Genomic DNA, 19,394 nt, shown 5'->3' on the forward strand with positions numbered 1-19,394 from the left:
GCCAAACTCAGGGCTCAGACCTCAGTCCGCGCCTAACTCTACTTTGGGGCAACATTTGGCCCATCTTGCCACTCCCTTCTCTGAGAACTTTCCCTTTCTGGTTTCCAGAACGCCGTACTCTCCTGGTTTTCTTCCTGCTTCCCTAGCTGCCCATCCTCAGTCTTGCTCGGGAGTGGCTCCTCTTCTTCCCAACCTCTGGACAACAGAGCATCCCAGGGCCCTGTCCTCGGACCGACCGCCCTTCCCTCTAGACTCATGCCCCAAACGGTCTTCTCTCGCCCCACGGTTTTAAGTGTACCTTCCTGCACGCACTGACTCCCAAAGGCACAGTTCCTGCCCAAAACTCCACCGTTAACGCCAGACTCCGTGATCCCAAAGCATGCGTAACACCTCCACTGGGTGTGTCCTCAACGTCACACGCCCAAAACTCCCAAAGCTTCCTCTTAAAAATCAGCTCCATCTCAGCCTTTCTCATCTCTAATAATAGCGACTTCGTCCCTCCAGTTGCTAAGGACAAAAAGTGTCATCATTAACGCTGCCCTTGCCCTCACACCTCACACCACACCATCAGCAAATCCTGTCAGCTGTTTCTTCGGAACATAACTAGATAAAGTGAAGCCCTGCTTCCAGGAGGAGGAAGCAAACACACTCTTCCCTACCGCTTCTTTTAATCACAACCCAATCCCTGGAGATTATCCAGGAAGCAAACAGAAGAATATTCAGAAAAGTGGGAGAGAAGAGGAAGACCAACTAGGAAACCGGGAGCCCAAGGACCGATGTGGTGGTGAGCTCCCTGGGTCTTCTTTTCGCCTCATTCATCCTATATTTGGAGCCACAGGAGCCAATCACCAAGAAACAGCACCGAGCACAGACAGCTGCCAGACCAACCTCCTATCAGAGAGGCGGTGTCAGGGAAGCAAGGGAGGTGGGCTTTTACCACCACTGGGCGGTAATGTGCAGCCCCCATTCTGTGGCATCAGTGGGGATGGAAAAGCCAGCAACCCAGAAATGCCAACAGTCAAGCCAAAAAATAGTCCCAACAAAAACTGGCCAAAGGACCAGGTACTAGCGATGACAAGGTTACTATATAGAAGTCAACTGATTTCCTCTGTACCACCAATGAGCAAGTAGAACTTGAAATTAAAAACAAATACCATTTACATTAGTGCCCCCCAGCCCCAGAAAAAAAATATTCAAGTATAAACCTAACAAAAATGTACAAGATTTATAAAAGGAAAACTACATATCTGATGAACAAAATCAATGAACTAAATAAATGGAGAGATGTTCCACGTCCCTGGGGAGTAAGACTCAATACTGTCAAGCTATCAGTTCTTCCGAACTTGATCTATAGGCTCAGTGCAATCCCAAGCAAAATCCCACTGAGTTGTTTTGTAGATATCAACAAATTGATTCCAAAGTTTATATGGAGAAACAAAAGACCCAGAATAACTAACACAGTATTGAAGAAGAAAACCACAGCCAGAGAACTGACATGCCCTGACTGCAAGACTTACTCTAAGGCTACAACAATCCTGACAGTGTGGTACTGGCAAAAGAACCGACATGTATAAACCAATGGTACAGAAAAGAGAGCCCAGAAGTAGACCCACAAAAATATGGTCAACTGATATTTGACAAAGGAGCAAAAATAATAAAATGGAGTAAAGAAAATGTTGTTGGAACAAGTGGACATCTGCATGCAAAACAAATAAACAAATAAATCTAGATACAGACTTTACACCCTTCACAAAAATTAACTCAAAATGGATCATAGACCTAAAAGTAAAATGTAAGACTATAAAATTCTTGGAAGATAATACAGGGAAAACCTTGAGTATGGTGATGATTTTTTATGTACAACACAAGAGGAACCATCCATGAAAGAAATAATTGATAAGCTGGACTTCATAAGAATCAAAAAACTTCACTCTGCAAAGACAATGTCAAGAAAATGAAAAGACAAGTTACAGCCCAGAAGAAAATATTTGCAAAAGACACACTTGATAAAATACTGTGATCCAAATGAACTCTTAAAACTCAACCATAAGAAAACAAACAATCCATTAAGGAAAAAAAAAGTGGCACAAAGACTTTACTTAACTGACACCTCACCAAGGAAGATATAAAGAAGGCAAATAGGCATGGGAAAAGATGCTCCACTTTAATGTCAACAGGGAAATGCAAATAAAGCAATGAGATACCACTATACGCATATTAAAATGGCCCAAATCCAGAGCACTGACAACACTCCATGTTAGAGAGGATTAGAACGCAGGAACTCACATTCATTGCTGATAGGAATGCAAACTGTTCAGATGCTGCGGAAGACAGGTTAACAGTTTTTTATAAAACTAAAGATATCCTTATCATCCAGTCCTGCAGCCACTTTTCTTGGTATTGACCCAAAGAAGCTGAAAACTTATCCACACAAAACCCTGCACCCAGATGTTTACAGCAGCTTTATTCATAATTGCCAAAACTTGGAAGCAATCAAGGTGCCTTCCAGTAGGTGAAAGAATAAATAAATTGTGGTATATGCAGACAGTCAAATATTAATCAGTGCTAAAAAGAAATGAGCTATCAAGCCATGAGAAGGCAAGGAAGAAACTTAAATGTGTATTACTAAGTAAAAGAAACCAATCTGAAAAGGTGAGAAACTGCATGATTCCCACAAAATAGCATTTTGGAAAAGGTAAAACTATGGAGACCATAAAAAGATCAGTGGTTGCCAGGCACTGGGGAGGAGAGGAGAGGAGGTATGAACAGGCAGAGCACAAGGGATTTTTAGGGCAGGGAAACTACTCTGTATGGAACTACTCTGTATGCCATTACACATTTGTCTAAACCCAAGAATGTGCAATGCCAAGGAACCCTAAGATTAACTATGGGTGTTGACAATGGAGGAGGCCTGCATGTCTGCGGGTAGGAGGTATATACGAAATCTCTGTACCTTCCTCTCAATTTTTCTATGAACCTAAAACTGCGCTAAAAAATTAAGTCTTAATTTAAAAAAAAAGAAAAAGAGAGAGAAAGACAGACAGCTTTATAGACTTAATTTTAAAAATTATCCAACTATCTGCTGTCTGTAAGATATTTATTTCAAATATAAGGATATAGATGTGTTGAAAGTAAGAATGAAAAAAAATATATCTCATTAAGTATTCATTCAAATCAGGAGTGGCTGTACTAATATCAAATAAAGTATATTTTAGAATAAAGAAAGCACTGGCAGTGCTACATAATAATGAAAGTATCACTCAGTGAAGAAGGCATAGCAGTGCTAAGTGTGCACGCACCTCACAACAGAGTTGCAAAATACGTGATATAAAGCTGACAGAGCTGCAAAGAGAAACAGATCAATCTATAACTTTAGTTGGAGACTTCTGTACCCACCCTCAACAATTAAAAGAACAACTAGACAGAAAAGCAACCAGGATATAGAAGAACTCAACAATGCCATCAACCAAGAGCTTCTAATGGACATTCACAGAACATTCCACCCAGCAACAGAAGTATATACATTCTTTTCAAGTGTCCTGGAACATATCGCGAAATAGATCATACCATGGGCCATAAAACAAGCCTTATTAAAATTTCAAAGAATTTAAATCATACAAAGTATGATCTCTTATCACAGTGGAATGGAACAAAATACATGCTCCAGAAATAGCCCTACACAAGTATGACCAATTGTATTTTGACACAGATGCAAAAGCAATTCAGTGAAGGAAAGACAGCCTTTTTAACAAATGGTGCTAGAGCCATACAACACACGTTTGCAAAATAATAAATCTTACCACTTACAAAAAAGTAACTCAAAATAGATCATAGATTTAAATGTAAAACATGAAACCACAAAATAGGAAGAAAACAGGAGAAAATCTTCAGGCCCTGGGGCTTGGTAAACTGTTCTCAGACATGACATCAAAAGTATGCTCCATAAAAGAAAAACTCCATAAACCGAGCTTCAGCAAAATTCACGACTTTTACTCTGTGAAAGATCTGGTTAAGGTGACCGAAGGACAAGCTGCAGGCTGGGAGAAGGTATCTGGGAAACACATATCAAACAAAGGACTCATATCTAGAGTATATAGAGAATTCTCAAAACTCACAGTAATAATAACAACTCAGAAAATGTGTTGGTAATCATTAAAGAGTATATGGGGTTTATTGTACTCTTTTCTCCATTTCTATAAATATCTAAACATTTCTATAATAAACTAATTCTTTAAAAATAAAAAAGGGAAAAAATGAAATTCAGAGCTGATGTTTGAAGGTACATAGCAGCCTAGATATGATTTTTTTGTTCTGGTTTGTTTACAGGTGTTGTCCATTTGATAGATTTCCTTCCTGGTTGTTAAATAATTTTAAGAGGACTCTGCCAGAATCAGACAACCTTCCACCTTCTAATATCCTGATCTTAGCCATCTGGAATATAGCAACCCTCCCAACCAGGCTCCCTAATTCCACCCTTGCCTTTCTACAGTCTGTTAACAACACGACAACTGAAGAGATTCTTTTACAGTGTAAGTCAGACCCCCTCAATGAGCCCCCTTGCCCATCTCAGAGTATGAGCCCAGGTCCTCACACCACGCAGCCTCCCCTGCACCCTCTGTCTCTCTGCCCACCCCTCCTGCCCACCCCTCTCTCCCTCCTCACCCACTGTGCCAGCTTCTCTTCTGTTCTTCGCACATATCGGGCATGTCTCTGCTTCTGGGCCTTTGCATCTGACGTTTCCTCTACCTGGAACACTTTTCCTCTGGGTATCACAAGGCTCACGCCATCACTTCTGACAAGTGTCCACCCAAGGTCACTTTTTCAGACGCACGCTCTCCTCTGATCGCACTGTACAGCTCACATCCCCCACCTCTGCCACCCCAGGCTCCTTAGGCTCCAGCTGCTTTGCATGATTTATGTTTCTCTGGACATTTGTCACCATGCTTAATACTGAGGGTCCCTCCACACATACTCCTTCCCTGTTATTTCTCGCCAAGTACATAACTGATTTACTTTATTTTCTGCCTCCCCACCATACTGAAAGCTCCGTGAAGGCAAGAATTTAGGGCTGACTCTAAAGCACCCAGGACAGTGTCCAATAATTTTTTTCATAGTAGACACTCAATAATTTTTTTCATCGAATCTAGTTAATAATCTCTTTTAAGAAAAAAAAAATCTGAAGTTTGGGGTGGAAGCGATGATACTGAAAGATAAGAGAGGCCAAGATGGGCCCCTTGCTCCTTTTTGGTTTAAATGTTTGGCGTAAATTTCTTCATTTTCCTAGATTCCTCCAGATTTCTTTTGTTCAACTACCAAGTTTTACACATTAACTCTTTAAATATCATTTATATCCACTACTGTCTTTCCATCTTTGCTCTCCCCCCTCGTCAAGCCCTGACAACTTCCAGGCAGGACTGCGATGCTTCTCCCCTGAGGAGGGGCCTCTGGGTCGGCCCGTTCAATGCTCCCAGGCCTTCGCCCTTCTCCTCCTCCAGCACAGTGGCTAGAAAGCCAACAACTCCACGTCCCAGCCCGACAAGGCCATGTGACCCAGTTCTGATAAAGAAAGCACTGACAGAAACCTACCAGAGAATTCTAGGGACACTTCTGCTGTTTGGAAGATGGAAGAACATGACAGTGACTGTCCACCTGCCGGGGATGGTAGGAGAAAAGGTTGAAAGGGCCTGGGAACCTGACAGCATCCTTAAGGCAGCTGCTCCTGAACTTCTTATTGTGGGAGAAAGATAGCCCTTATTTTTTAGCTACTGTTTGTCTTCTGCCACGTACAGCCCAGCGTGCTACTAATACCGCGCCTTGCAGCCTTCCTGCTTCTAGTCTTACACCATTCACATCACTCGACACTTTTTTATAATAGTGAAAGTTAAAAAGACTACGAAAAAATCCCAAATAAATATTACTAACACTAAAAGCAAAGGACAGTTGACACGTGAAAACAATGTTGAAGATCTAAAAAATTACAAGTATGGAAGAAGATTTTAAGAGCAATCAGGGTCCGTTTCATAAAGGCTTGAAAAATTCCTACACACGTGAGTTGTTACTCGGGGCACCAGTTATCAGCACCACAGAACAGGTTAGTTAATGGAGACTCTCAAGAACTATTTATTATACAAACCTATGCAGTCTACAGTGGATACAGTGGTAAGTCAAAACATAAAAGACATCACAGCCGAGGAGTTTAGAGTCGAATTGGGAAGAACTATATGAACAAAATAATTATGCAAGTAAGTAATTAAACTCTGTGCTATGAATTACCAAATTAAAGCACAGGTTTTTATAAAGGAGAACCTGGTCTAGTTCAAGTATTAGTGGGGTAGGGGGCCAGCAAGGAAGACTTCCCTAGAAAACTGAAGTTTAAACTAGCTCGGTGGATAAACCTGTTCTGTTAGAAAAATGAAGTGAGGAGGGGTTGGGAAGAGGGAAACAGCATTTGGGGGGGGGGGGGGACATACACAGCCCCTACAGCAAGAGGACAAATACTGATTCATGGTGACTGGCCTGTGTCCGCGGGTTTGTTTCAGTTTATCAGGAAAAGATAAAATTATATGCAATATATTCTGCTTCAGAAGAAACCGAAGTATGAAATTTAGCTTTGAAAATTTTCCACTTGGGAAAAATAAAGTTAAATTAGTTTACTGCTGAAAACACAAACTGTAGCTTTTGCACTGTCACTCAATATTTAAGCATCTCCTAAATGCCAGGCACTACACTAAGTTCTGGTGATATAAATATGATTAGGTCACATTCTAGGCTTTTGGGGAGTTGCAATAAATAATGAAGAAACTGAGTAGACAAACAATTACAGTCATATACAAGGAAAACTCTGTTGGGTGTGGTCAAAGACTATAAGGACACCAGAAAGAAACGACTGTTTCACTTAAGGGTTGAGCTACCTTGAAAATGAACCCATGTTCAGTACATCATCACCAAATGCTACCAAATTAATCCACTGTGACTGAATTTAAGTATGAAACAAACTGGAAAATCTAAATTCTGACGGATGTCAAAAGGTAATGGAATTGTTTAATGGACTTCAAAGTACACAATCCTACCTCAAAAAACAGTTTTGAAAATTAGATCACCCCCTCTAGGGTCGGGCAACCATCCAAATAATTAGATTTGCATATAACTGGATGTTAGAATATGTATTTGAGATTAAAACAAAAATAAAGGAAACGCTGAATTAGACCAGACTGTACACATAGGCCAGGATCAGGTAGAAAGGGAGAAGAAGCCGACATAAGTTTAATTTGTTCTTTTGTTGAGATACTACTAAAAGATTTACACTAAAAAAGATTTAATAGTAAGGATGAAAATTAGCCTTTCCATTCACTGTCATTTATAAGACTATCAATAAGCAAAACCCAGAGACTTGGACCTTTGCGTCAGCTCTGCCTGTGAACAGCCGTGTGAAGACAGAACCACGTGCTTTCTCTAGGTCTCAGTCTCCTCATCGTGAAACAGAGCAATTTCGTCAGGAACGTCCAATAATTCTACAACAGTCCCACCAGAAAAATCATCCACCACTATGTATTTCAATATTTTCTGACTGTAATTGCAAAAAGGAGAATACAAAGTCATTTATCAATAATATGCCAGGCCAGGAGACACCAGATTTTACAAACAATACTTTGAATTTACCCAAGGTATGCTGACAAATGTTTAACGCCTGATACTTACGAAGCTACATGAAGCCAGAGAGTAGTTCTGGAGTCTAGTGAAGCCTGTGTGGCCTCCTTAACCAGGAAACACACACTTTCAATCAGGTGGAGTCTTTTTGATGAAATGTATGCCCTTCTCTTGGATAAAGGAAACGATAAAAAAATCACCCAAATGAATGTCAGACACCATTGTACATCATTATGAAGATAAATGAAATCTGCATAGATTATTTCTGTTGTAGGACATAACTTCTTCCCATTTCAGTCATTTTTACTTAAAGTGTTTGATAAAGTTGCTTAAAGTGAATGAGTTACAATTTGTGTGCCAAAGAGGAGTCTGACAATTAAAAAAAAAAGGAATGTGGTTTTGTCACTAGATCTAAAACATGACACAGTAATTATATGTAATGCCACATAATAATTCTAAATGTAATTGCAGTATAATTTTTCTGACATGCATTTACTATCCGTCTTTCTCATAATTATTATGCACAGATTATCTTACCTTGTTTTTCAAGTTCTCCACTATCTCCTTGAGGTGCAAACTTTTCAAACACACAGATTCATTTGTTAATCTATGGTGCCCACAATACCTATCTGATCACAGGACCTTAACGTATGAATATCGAGAACAGCGATACTAATATTTATGCAAATACCTAACGTTCCACAAAGAGTGACAAGGGAGGGGTACCATTTTCATGACCTTTTGTAATATAACATCTTTGTAACTTTGTGTAATATAGAAAGGTTTCTCCTGCTCCATCCTGTGCCACCTCCTATCAGTGAGAGGGCCCACCTCCAAAGTGATGTGAGAGGGTTTGACAGGTGTGAATGAGATGCCTCACGCGGGTGGGTCTTCACAGGAGACAGTATCTACACTGCACGTGTTTTCAAAGCCAACAGCCACAGGCCTTCTGAGCAAAGCAAGCCCGGCGGACAAGTAAGGCTGGTGTCAGCTCACCTCTTCCCCGATCCACACTCCACAAAATGTAATGTTAATGTTAACGATGTGATATAAACATATGCTATGTCCTTGGACAAACTCAAAACAAAATTATAGTGTATGGAAATACATATTCTATCAAAAGATGAAAAAAAATGGGTGACTGATGTAAAAATTCATTAAGTTCCGTGATGGTTAATGTTATGTGTCAACTTGATTAGACTCTGGCTCCCAGTTGCTTGATCAAACCCTAGTCAAAATGGTGCTGTAAAGGTATTTTTAAGATGCAATTAGCGTTTACAATCAGCAGACTACAAGTAAAGCAGGTTAACCTCCATAATGAGGAAGTGGGCCTCATCCAATCAGTTGAAGGGCCTGAGACCAAAGACCAAGGTTGCCTGAAGAAGGAGGAACTCCCCTTCAGACTGCACCACAGAAATTCTACCCAGCTTTACAGCCTGTGGAGTCCAGACCACAACATCCACTCTTACTTGGTTCTGCAGCCACAGGCCTGACCCACAGATTTCAGACGTGCCAGCCTCCACAGTAGCATGAGCCAATTCCTTAAAAATCTTTCCCTCAATCAATCTCAACTTACCACTCTGTGTACACACACACATACACACACGTTTATAATCTCCTACTGATTCTCTGGAGAATGCTCACTGATACAAATTTATTCAGAATATTAAATGTATTAGGTATCCTCTTCAAAAAAACAGATATTATGTGGCTCTGTTTATGACACTGGTAATTTCTGTACCAACCTTTAGTCTTAAAGTTAAGTTAAACACCCTGTATTTAAAATTTTATGTAACCAGCTGAGAATAAAGTTGACATGTTGAGCTTATGCACCTTCTATAAAACTAACTTTCTATACTACATATTCTGTGCTTTCTATAGAAACTAATATATGTCCTTTCTATAGAAGAAAACAGTACAAAACGTGAAAGAAGCCAGGTAATCATGGCTCCCAGTTAATGACGCCTGGCTCTTCTTCTATGGGATGTCACACACAACAAGTTTCTGTCACTATGTAGAACACAGTAGCATAATTACATTCTTACATATAACACTTGCAAAAAACGTTTTAAATTCAGGATGTATATTACAATATTTTCCATTATAAGACTAGTTTTATGTCGGTTAAACTCTTAAGGAGCAGTTCTTCCTGATGAACAGTGCTATTTTCATATCAGAAAACACACTTTTAAAAAATTAGCTTTATAAGTAGCAAGCAAATTGCAATGGCTTTACTTTTAGACCAAGTTGTATTTTGTTAGGATTATAAATGGTGTTTTAAAAATGACACCTTACTATTTTATATATAACATATTGAGTTGAAATTATAAATGACAAATCACTTCTTAATTGCCTCCAGGAGTGTTGGAGGGCACCTGTAAGAGAGACAGGCACCCTCAGAGGTGCTCTGAGCACAGAGGTACTTACTGACTGCGGAGTCATAGGAGGTGGAGTTGTGCTGGCCTCTCATGAAGGGATACGGCGACAGGTAAGCGTGGGTGCAGTTCTTCGACGGTGGCTGATTGGCTAGAGGGGAGAGCAGAACAAAGGTATGTGTTGTGAGAAGCCGAGTGAAGACTTGTTCCTAATAGACGAGAAATGCAGGATCTGGGGATGCATGAGCAAAATAAAATGCAGGTCAGATCAACAAATTCAGAGAATTATTGAATGAGGTGGGGAGACGTCCTTAAAAACCTCACATGGAATGCACCAGGGACCTGGAAACTGAATTCATCAAAAACATCGAGCTCATAACCTAATCCAGTGTAGAGAATGCCCTTAATACCACCTTAAAATTGAAAGCATAAGATTTCATTTATTTTCACAACTACATTCTCCAGTTCCTAATACAATGCCTAGATATTCAAAAAATAATTGTTTAAAAAATGTAATAAACTTAGATTTAACCTTGATTGATTCCAATTAATATAAAATTTCTTCTATATTCTATTTTTAGGGTAATGAGGCAAATGATAGACTGTGCAAGTTGATAATTCAAATACATTTTCAGCATTTGAAGAAATCACAAGGAAGAACGTTAATGTTGTTTGAAAACCTGAAGATTTCATTGTATCTCCTCTAAGGAATAAAATAGTCCTTCCTTGTCTAAGTCTTGGCAAAAATCTTCCTCCTGCAGAGTCTGATTTACTCCAGCGCAAAGGCTAAATAATGTCCATTGGCAGGTCACATGCTTATCCTCTTCCCCCAGTGACAATCAGACAGTCTATGAAATGTTTCTCAAAACGCCATTTTGTCATGGCTTTGTTCCTGTTACATATGCCAGTTCACTGCTGGTTTGTGTTCTGTGATTTCATATTTTTATGATCTATTCCATAACCTTGACTACTGTGTAAATACCATACTTTGATTTATCATGGGAGCATTTTGATAAGAATTTCAAACCACAATAAGCTTGACAGTAATAAACAGTTCTTACATTGTTGGAGGCAATAAGATAAAGACTAGCTATTTTCAGTGAGTCGGTTTTCAAAGATTAGCACAATACAGGAAATGCAGTTGAAGGAAGGCATCATATTTTTAAGAAGCTATTCTGCTTCAAAAAAGAACTTTAAACTTTCTATAAGAGAGTGGAAACATCAAAAGGGAAGCATGCCTTGACGCTGCACACAAACTTGGTTTAAGCCCAAACTGAGCAAGCTTTCATCTGCCACTGCTCATAACTGTTCATTATAAAAAGAATTTTTGACTTTGAAGCTATTATTATAAAATAATACATCTCTAATTCTGGATTTTTAATTTGGGGTTTCAAGGGTTTACAGCCAAAAAAAAATTAAAACATTATTTGCAACATAGCAATAATAGACATAATAATAAAAAATACTATAGATAATATTTGTTTTGCTTGTTAAGGTTGGTGTATTTTAAACATGAACAAGGAAAGAGTGGATTCTTTAATTTTGTCATAAAAATTCAGACTCCTATTTTATGTTAGAAAAATAAAATAATTATTCCTGTAGCCACTTCTACTTACTGAAAAGGGATCATTTTATGAACCTTTGTAAGATATCCTATTGAGATTCCACGACTAAGAACCCAATCCTATTTTGTAAGTGGTAAGCACCAAATAGGAAACAGTTTATTTTTATTTTAAAGCCAAGGGAGAAAATAGATCTGAATTGTACTTACTGTACCAGAACTGCCAGATATTGGAATCATTCTCTTCCACAGCCCCATTAAACCAACATCTCCAGAAGAATCCTTCATGGTGGAAAGTGACGTTTTCTGTCTGTACGGAACACAAATGAAGCAACTTGCCATCAACAAAAGGAACATAATCTAAATGATGACATCCAGGACATTTTTAAAGCGATGTATTTTTTTCCCAAATAATAATGATCAGTAACTGTCTACATATCTCTTCTACGAAGAAACAGACATTCCACTTATCCTTTGAATTTTAAGAAGATACACAAGGCTGTCCTCATTACTACCAAGTACAATAGTTTGAAAGAAACGCACATTCTGTTCACCTGAACACTTCCCCACTTCAGTCGCAAGAAGCCAATAATCTGATCCAAAAGCCACCAAAAAGAGTAAAACCCCCAAAGCACCAAAGAGAGCCCCAAAGAAGATGGCGATATTTAGTCTCATTTTCAATTCACTTGTTTCTCTTTAAATAAAATTAAAAAAAAAATAAAAATAGCAGACACGCAACTCCTCAACAAAAAGAATGAAGATTTGGGGGTCGGCAGAATCTTCTCGAGAAGCCGCTCCTAGCGCACGTCTCGGTGGCTTCTCACTCCCTCCCAGCCGGTGGAATTGTATTGCCCCTGCTCTCCCCTGGAGGGACTCCAGCCCAGCAGCTGGGAATGGCTGGCTATTTTAGGATACTGATTGAGGAGCTGTCTCCCCGCCATGGGGATCAAAAAATAGCTGACCTTCCCCTGACTGTGGACGGGAGGGTCAGGGGCTGGCCAGAATCACCATTATTGCTGTTGGGTAATCCATAGAAGTGGAAAGAAGAGGGAATGGTATGAAGTCATTGCCAGTACTGGCCCAAAGCCTTAAGTGTCTGAACAAGCTCCTCTTAATCCAGAATGCCCATTACAACCCCAAAGACACTTAAGACTCTCTTTGAAGATATACAAATCACAGCTGTAAAGAACCACAAATAGCTCTCTTGAATACAAGTGAAGTTGTAATTAATTTCTTAATTCCTTTTGGGTATTTTTAGTATATAAAATAATTAGTAGGTCAAATTATCTAACGTAACGCAGTGAGTACAGTTCAGCTTTATAACCTAGACATCCGTAAGTGTATTGAAAAGATCAAAACTATGGTAACATAAACTATTTAAAGCATAAAAAGTACCTTTATGTAGCAAACACTTTTGACATAAAAGCAGAACTTTACATAGCGACTCCCAGATCTTGTACAAGTTATTCCAAATAGTCATCCCAAAAATGGACTAATGAAAAAAAAAAAAACTCTCAAAAATATATTATTTTCTGGATTAGGATTAAAGAATATGGTCTACTTTTTCTTTTGTTTTCTTCATTTTAAATATTCAACTTCCTCAAAATATGAGTCCTACTTGATACCCATACAAGTCACCTAAGAGCAATGAATCTGCACTTTCTTCACACCTTGCCTCTATAGCTCATTTCTCTGTTTTCTTTCCGTGCCTAAACATGCCAGAGAGCATTCTTTAAGAATCTGTGAAATATTTTAAAACTTGCACTATCCCTGTGGCTGTTGTTTTTAATATCTCAGTAGTAACATGGGTCACTGCATCTTCCGAAGAGGCATCTGAACTCAACAGCCTCCTTCACCGCCTCTTTTGTTTGACAAGGGATGGCTCCTTAGATACGAAATTAGTGATGGCCAAAAGATGACTCCTGAGTAAGGATGAGGGGCGTGGCCAGCTCCCGCTATATGCAGTCGGGGCTGCCCAAGGGTCACGAATGGAATTCTAAGTCACAGAATCAGTGACGGTGAGGGTTAAGTGGAATCTGACAGTGCATCTGAGCTGATCCCTCATTTAAAGCTCAAGTCTCCTTTATAAGATTCTGAACATCAACAAAACATGCCATTTTCAGCCTGCTGCACTTAAGTACATCAATAATGTCCATGGCTCTGCCTTAATTTCTGCCCGAAACTGCTTCCCTAAAGGTCCCAGTATTACTCGTATTCTGCCCTCTTAGATGGTACAGCACAAGCTTAACTCTCTATCCTGCAGCAGACCTTGTTGGTATTTTGAAGAAGCAATCGTCTCGTGCCTCCTCAAACCACGACCCCCCACTGCACCCCTCAATATAGGTCTTCATTTTTCTAAGATAAACATCTTCCTTCCTTTAAACATCCCTTCAACTGGAACCACTCCAAATCCCCTTGCTGTTCTGATTCTTTGCTACAATTTTTAAGTACTTGATTGAAGTGAGGAATAGTAAAAACATTCTGGGTATAGTCTAACAAAGTTAATGCCACCACCTTTCCTATTTGGATGCTGTGATAAGCAGAATAATGGGTTCCCAAAGAAATCCACACCCCAATCCTAAACATAACCACATAATCTGTGAATATGTTACCTTATATAGCAATATTCTGGACTATACAGGTAGGTCCAATCTAATCACATGAATGCTTAAAAGAAAAGTAGAGAGTCTTCCCTCACTGTAGTCAGAGAAAGAAGTGTGACCACCCAAAAAGGGTCAGAGAATTGCTGGTTTGAAGACGGAAGAAAGAGGCCACAAGCCAAGGAATATGGGCAGCTTCTAGCAGATGGAAGAGAAAAGCAAACAGATTGTCCCTGAGAGCCTTCAGGAAGGAACGCAGTCTTACCAGCGCCTTGACTTTGTGGATTTCTGACCTCTGCAACTGCAGAACAGTAAATCTGTGTTGTTTTAAGCCACTGATTTTGTGTTAATTTGTTACACTGTTACAGCAGCAATGGGAAATTAATAAAGATACTATTCTATAACTAATGCAATATAAAATCAAATTAAGGGGTTTTATGGGGAGGGAGGGAGAAATTACCTTCAAGAAGTGCTTATTGAAAACTTGTGAGGGTCCAGGCATCTTATCAGATACACAGGCCCTAATTTTGAGGAGTTCAGGAGCTAATGGGAAAAAGTGATTCATTAGAACGAGGTGCATAGCGGTTGTAATAATGAGCTTCCAGCCATCCTAGACACACTCTCCTGCTCACCCACACACCCCTCTCCCAAGATCTGTGTGGTTGTGGTTGTGCAGTTTTATTGTAGGTGACAATGCTGCTGTTTGGAAAGGAAGAGGGATCTTTTAAGAAGGTTCTATTTATTTTACTTATATCCTTATTATTTATGGTAAAAATCTAGACATTAATATTAAACCTTCAACACATTCACAAACACACACATACACAAACAACTAGATTTTTTAAATAAGTAGAAAAGAATGTATTCATCTCAATTTTGGTCTTTATCACACACAAAAAATTGTCTTTCTGGATGAGATCCATCAACTAATTACACTTTTTTTAACCATTTTTGGTTTATCCAAAAATATATAAGCATCATTATAAAATGTATATTTATCAAAGTAGCTATTAATGTAACCAATATGGTTGTTTCTAACAATTCATCTGTGGGCATCTATTTGAGAAAAATACCATAGATTACTTCTGACATCATAAAGCTGAACTCCTTTAGCTCAGTTATCCCCAGTGCTTATCATAGTGCTTGACACACAAAAGGCACTAAAACAAAATAAAAATCCATTTGTATTAGGACTCTTGGCTGAGATGCAAATACATGGCCTCTTGAGTTGTTCAACTGGAAATCCATCCCAGGAGAAATGGCCCTGATCCGACCTGTTCTTCGTGAAACTGGAAACGGATTTTAGCAGATTATTTGCTTCCTCTATAGATGCTTGCAAACCATCTTCTTAAAAATCCAGAGCGGGCTCTTATTGAGAAATGAATGGAACTTACCATCAGGGGTCAAAAAATTATCTTTCTTCTTTAGAAACCTGGATAGTTTGCCTATCGTTTAAAACTCTCAATTTTTCATGATTCTGAAAATATTTCCAACAGCAATTCAGTATCTCTTCCCTAAGTTCTCTCAGCAGCTTAAAAAAAACTGTACTCAACAGTGACTGTACATAGCTGCTGTGTTCTCATGATCTCTTCCCTTCACCCTCCTTTCTAGTGGAAAACCAGGAGATGAGAGGAGACAGACGTCCCTGAGCACCAACCTCAACTCCTAGTAACCCTGTAACAGAACAACTCCACTGCTACTGTATGTCCCTGTCCCTTAGGTGAATATTCAGTCTATTTTACATTGCTATGACTGTCACTGTGAATCTGCAAGCAGGGAGCATGAGCATGAGGTCTCAGGTCCAATCCTACGGGAGAGCCTGACAGTCAGAATTGTAAAGGGAAGTGAATAATAATAACGGTTGCTCATGAGCACCCACCATGTGGCAGACACCACCCTAAGTGTGCAAGATACCCTAAGGACAAGCAAGTCTTCAGTAGGCAGAACATCAATCAACCAGGTTCTTGGGCAGGAGTTTCAGCATCTAAAGTTCTTCTTGGTGGGAGTTAACGATGTTCTTGGTCACATGAAGAAGGCCAGAGGTAAGCAGAGAGACTTGCATGGGGCCCCACTGCCAAAGGCAATGCACACTCATTCATAGGTTATGTGTCTATGTTTAGTTCCTAAATGTTGCTCATTGCTTTGTTTATAACTTTCAGCCTGTTCTCTGGGCCCATGAGGCTAAATGAAGAGGCAAGGTGGCTGAGTGGTGGGGACCTGGGAGTGACCCTCCAGGAGCCGCTGAACCCAGGACAAGAATAGGAAATGCAGGTACCAGCTCCCATTCCCATGGGCTGGCTGCCAGTCTTTAGGATGAGTATTTCACTGAATTGAGGAGGAGAGTTTCCTTTCACAATTGACTGATCTTGCGCAAATGGTGCAGCTCTCTGAGTCTCTGAGTGGTTTTTAACACGGAAGATGGGAACAACATTGCAGAGGATGACCAGGGGTATCAGGTAACACGACGTGTGTCAAGTGAGCTGGTGCACCATCCACATTAGGCTTCTCCTCTATCCTGCCTCTAGCTGAAGATCATTCTTGATGAAAAAAATTTAAAAAACAAAAATAAGATAAAATTCCCTTTGTTAGCATTCCAGATCTGACTCAGGTTTATTTCAACAGGCCAACTTCTCACCAAGTGCCCACAGTTCTCCACACCCCCATACACCCATCCTCCCGCCTAGGTCACCAGCAGTTCCCCAGATCTTTGCCTGTTCTGCTCCCCTCTGGTTAGAAGGCCCTTCTCTTCCATCTATATGATAAGCTCTTTGTTAATCCATTCAACAAACATTTACCAAGTCCCTACTGTGTGCCATATGTTCTTCTAGGTGCTGAGTTACCATCAGCACTCTCCAAGGAGGCTGTATATGCAACATATACCACGTTCCCATATTTGTTTAATTGCACTCTTGCTCTTCTAGACAATTTTGAATTCCTGGTCTCAAAAAAAATTGTGTTAAGAAATATATGTTCAATAAATACATTAATTTAATAATGAATGAACAAATGAATGGAAAATTTGCCCCACTATCCTTCAGCATGTTACTGGGGATAAAGAAGCTGTGGTATATTTATACAACGAAATACTACTCAGCCATACAAAAGAATAAAGTAATGCCATTTGTAGCAACATGAATGGACCTGGAGATTGTCATACTAAGTGAAGTAAGTCAGAAAGAGAAAGAAAAATACCATATGATATCACTTACATGTGGAATCCAAAAAAAAAAAATTTACACAAATGAACTTATTTATAAAACAGAAACAGACTCACACAGAAAGTAAACTTACAGTTACCAGGGGGAAAAGGGTTGGGAGGGATAAATCGGGAGTTCAGGATTTGCAGATACTAACCACTCTATATAAAACAGATAAACAACAAGGTCCTACAGTTCAGCACAGGGAACTCTATTCAATACCTTGTAATGGCCTGTAATAAAAAAGAATATGAAAAGGGATGTATGTGTGTATAACTGAATCACTATGCTGCAAACCAGAAATTAACATAATCAAGTATAATTAATGGAAGGAAGAAAGGGAAGGGAAGGGAAGGGAAGGGAAGAGAAGGGAAGGGAAGGAAGGAAAGGAGGAAGGAAGGAAGATGTTACTGGGGATATTGATCCCTACGTCTGCAGTGTCCCATTATGAAGGAGAAAATTTCTGAATGCTTAAAAAATGTTGTGTTTCCACATTCCAACGTTATTTTTACTCTTAGAGACTCTGTACTTAATTCATGTGACAAATTATCACTTGCCTGTCCCAAGACAGAACCATGACAGTGAATAAGATGTGCTCTCTAACCTCTATGAGCTTATATTCTCATGGCACTGAGGGCATTAGAGTCTCTTCATTTTGGTACCTGGAAAGCTCGGAGGCAAGTGTACAACACGTGACGTCCCAGCTTCCTGCTTCCCTCCGCCACCCTGACTTACTTTGTTTCCTTCCTGTGTGCCCCTGACTTTCTCCCTCACACACCTTTTTCATCTATTATTTTGTATGTGTTTATGTAAGCAGCTTCAAATACTTTGGAGAACAACATAAACACTATACAATGAAGTAAACAGAAATGAACACATTAGGAGGCACAATGCACTGGGCTAAGAACACTGGTTTGGTGGTGTTTTTCCATTCTGAAAGATCCTTGAATTCTCTGGTCATCCCTCTCTTTTCCCTTCATCCTGATTATTTCTACTATAAAATTTCATTTGGTGATTCTCCTGACTTCCTGGAAATAATGTCTCTTTCAGAGTCTCTGATTTGTCAGTAAGAGAAATTGTGGCAAAAATGCTTTTAATTTAATTTTTAACCTGAAATTTCTAAAAATCAATCTTTCAAAATCTAGAGGATACAGAGATCATTAGTGTTCCAAGATAGTTTGGTAAATTTCCCCCTTGTTTTTACAAATTAAATAAAACTTGACAACCAAAGGCTAGATGACCATAAACAATGCCTGTTTTGATTCAATGTATTTTTATTTATCTAACTGTGTTTTTTAAATTGGTAAATACACTTAAAATTTTGTGAGTGACAAACAACAAAACATTTTTTCCTAAGGTCATAATTTCCAATCTTGATACTATAAAACTCTAATCTCAAAATATCTAATGAAACTAAACATCCTCAAAACAAAATTAATTCTGGTTCACCTTAATTTAGAAAAAAATGCAAGAATGGCAACGCTCAGCACCCAACAGTGCTGAACAAATGTGTAAACAAGTATAAAGTCAAACTTTCAGAAAACCGGAATGGTTTTTTTTTTGGAGATTTTAGGGTAGGTTCTTTTTTGTCTTGGAATAATATATTATAGATCCACAACACTTCTCTGCCATTCCAACAACCAAAATCTCTGAAAACTGAAAGCTTTTGGCAAAGCAAGCCTGACTGCCAGGAGGGTGCACGTACACTATGGTGTGAATCCTCATTCCCTGGACTGCACAAGCAGGATGTGCTTGACCGCAGGGCTCCCCGGGTTCCACCGTGGGTGTAAGGCAATGCACAGTACGTGCATATTGCTACCTTTCAAAAATCCCCGAAATTCTGAGTTCTAAACACATCTGGCCCTAAAGATTACGGATAAGGGATTGTGGCCCCATAGTCCTAGACGTAAGGCAAGACTGAGTAATCACCTTAAAATCAACTGTTTCCCTATGATCATTATTGAAACAGATTTTTACTGCTCATGAACCGTCACTATATGTCTCTGCCACTCAA

At 39.4% G+C, this 19,394-nt stretch overlaps 1 protein-coding gene across 2 annotated transcripts in view; it reads right to left on the bottom strand.

Moving 5' to 3' along the window:
• The window catches only part of TMEM182 (transmembrane protein 182), a 39,223-nt gene extending 26,780 nt beyond the window's left edge, over positions 1 to 12,443 (bottom strand). Inside the window, exons 1-3 of one of the 2 annotated variants that reach the window (XM_045519671.2) lie at positions 12,127 to 12,443; positions 11,794 to 11,893; positions 10,075 to 10,173 (exon numbers count right to left, since the gene is read on the bottom strand). In XM_045519671.2, the coding sequence (XP_045375627.1) occupies positions 10,075 to 10,173; positions 11,794 to 11,893; positions 12,127 to 12,258 (331 nt within the window). In that variant the 5' untranslated portion in view covers positions 12,259 to 12,443. The remainder of the gene's footprint in view (positions 1 to 10,074; positions 10,174 to 11,793; positions 11,894 to 12,126) is intronic. The other variant, XM_010959094.3, reaches the window with a different exon arrangement.
• Positions 12,444 to 19,394: the final 6,951 nt, after the last annotated feature.

The sequence above is a fragment of the Camelus bactrianus genome, chromosome 28, assembly GCF_048773025.1.
Source record: "Camelus bactrianus isolate YW-2024 breed Bactrian camel chromosome 28, ASM4877302v1, whole genome shotgun sequence".
Classification (NCBI taxonomy): Eukaryota; Metazoa; Chordata; class Mammalia; order Artiodactyla; family Camelidae; genus Camelus; species Camelus bactrianus.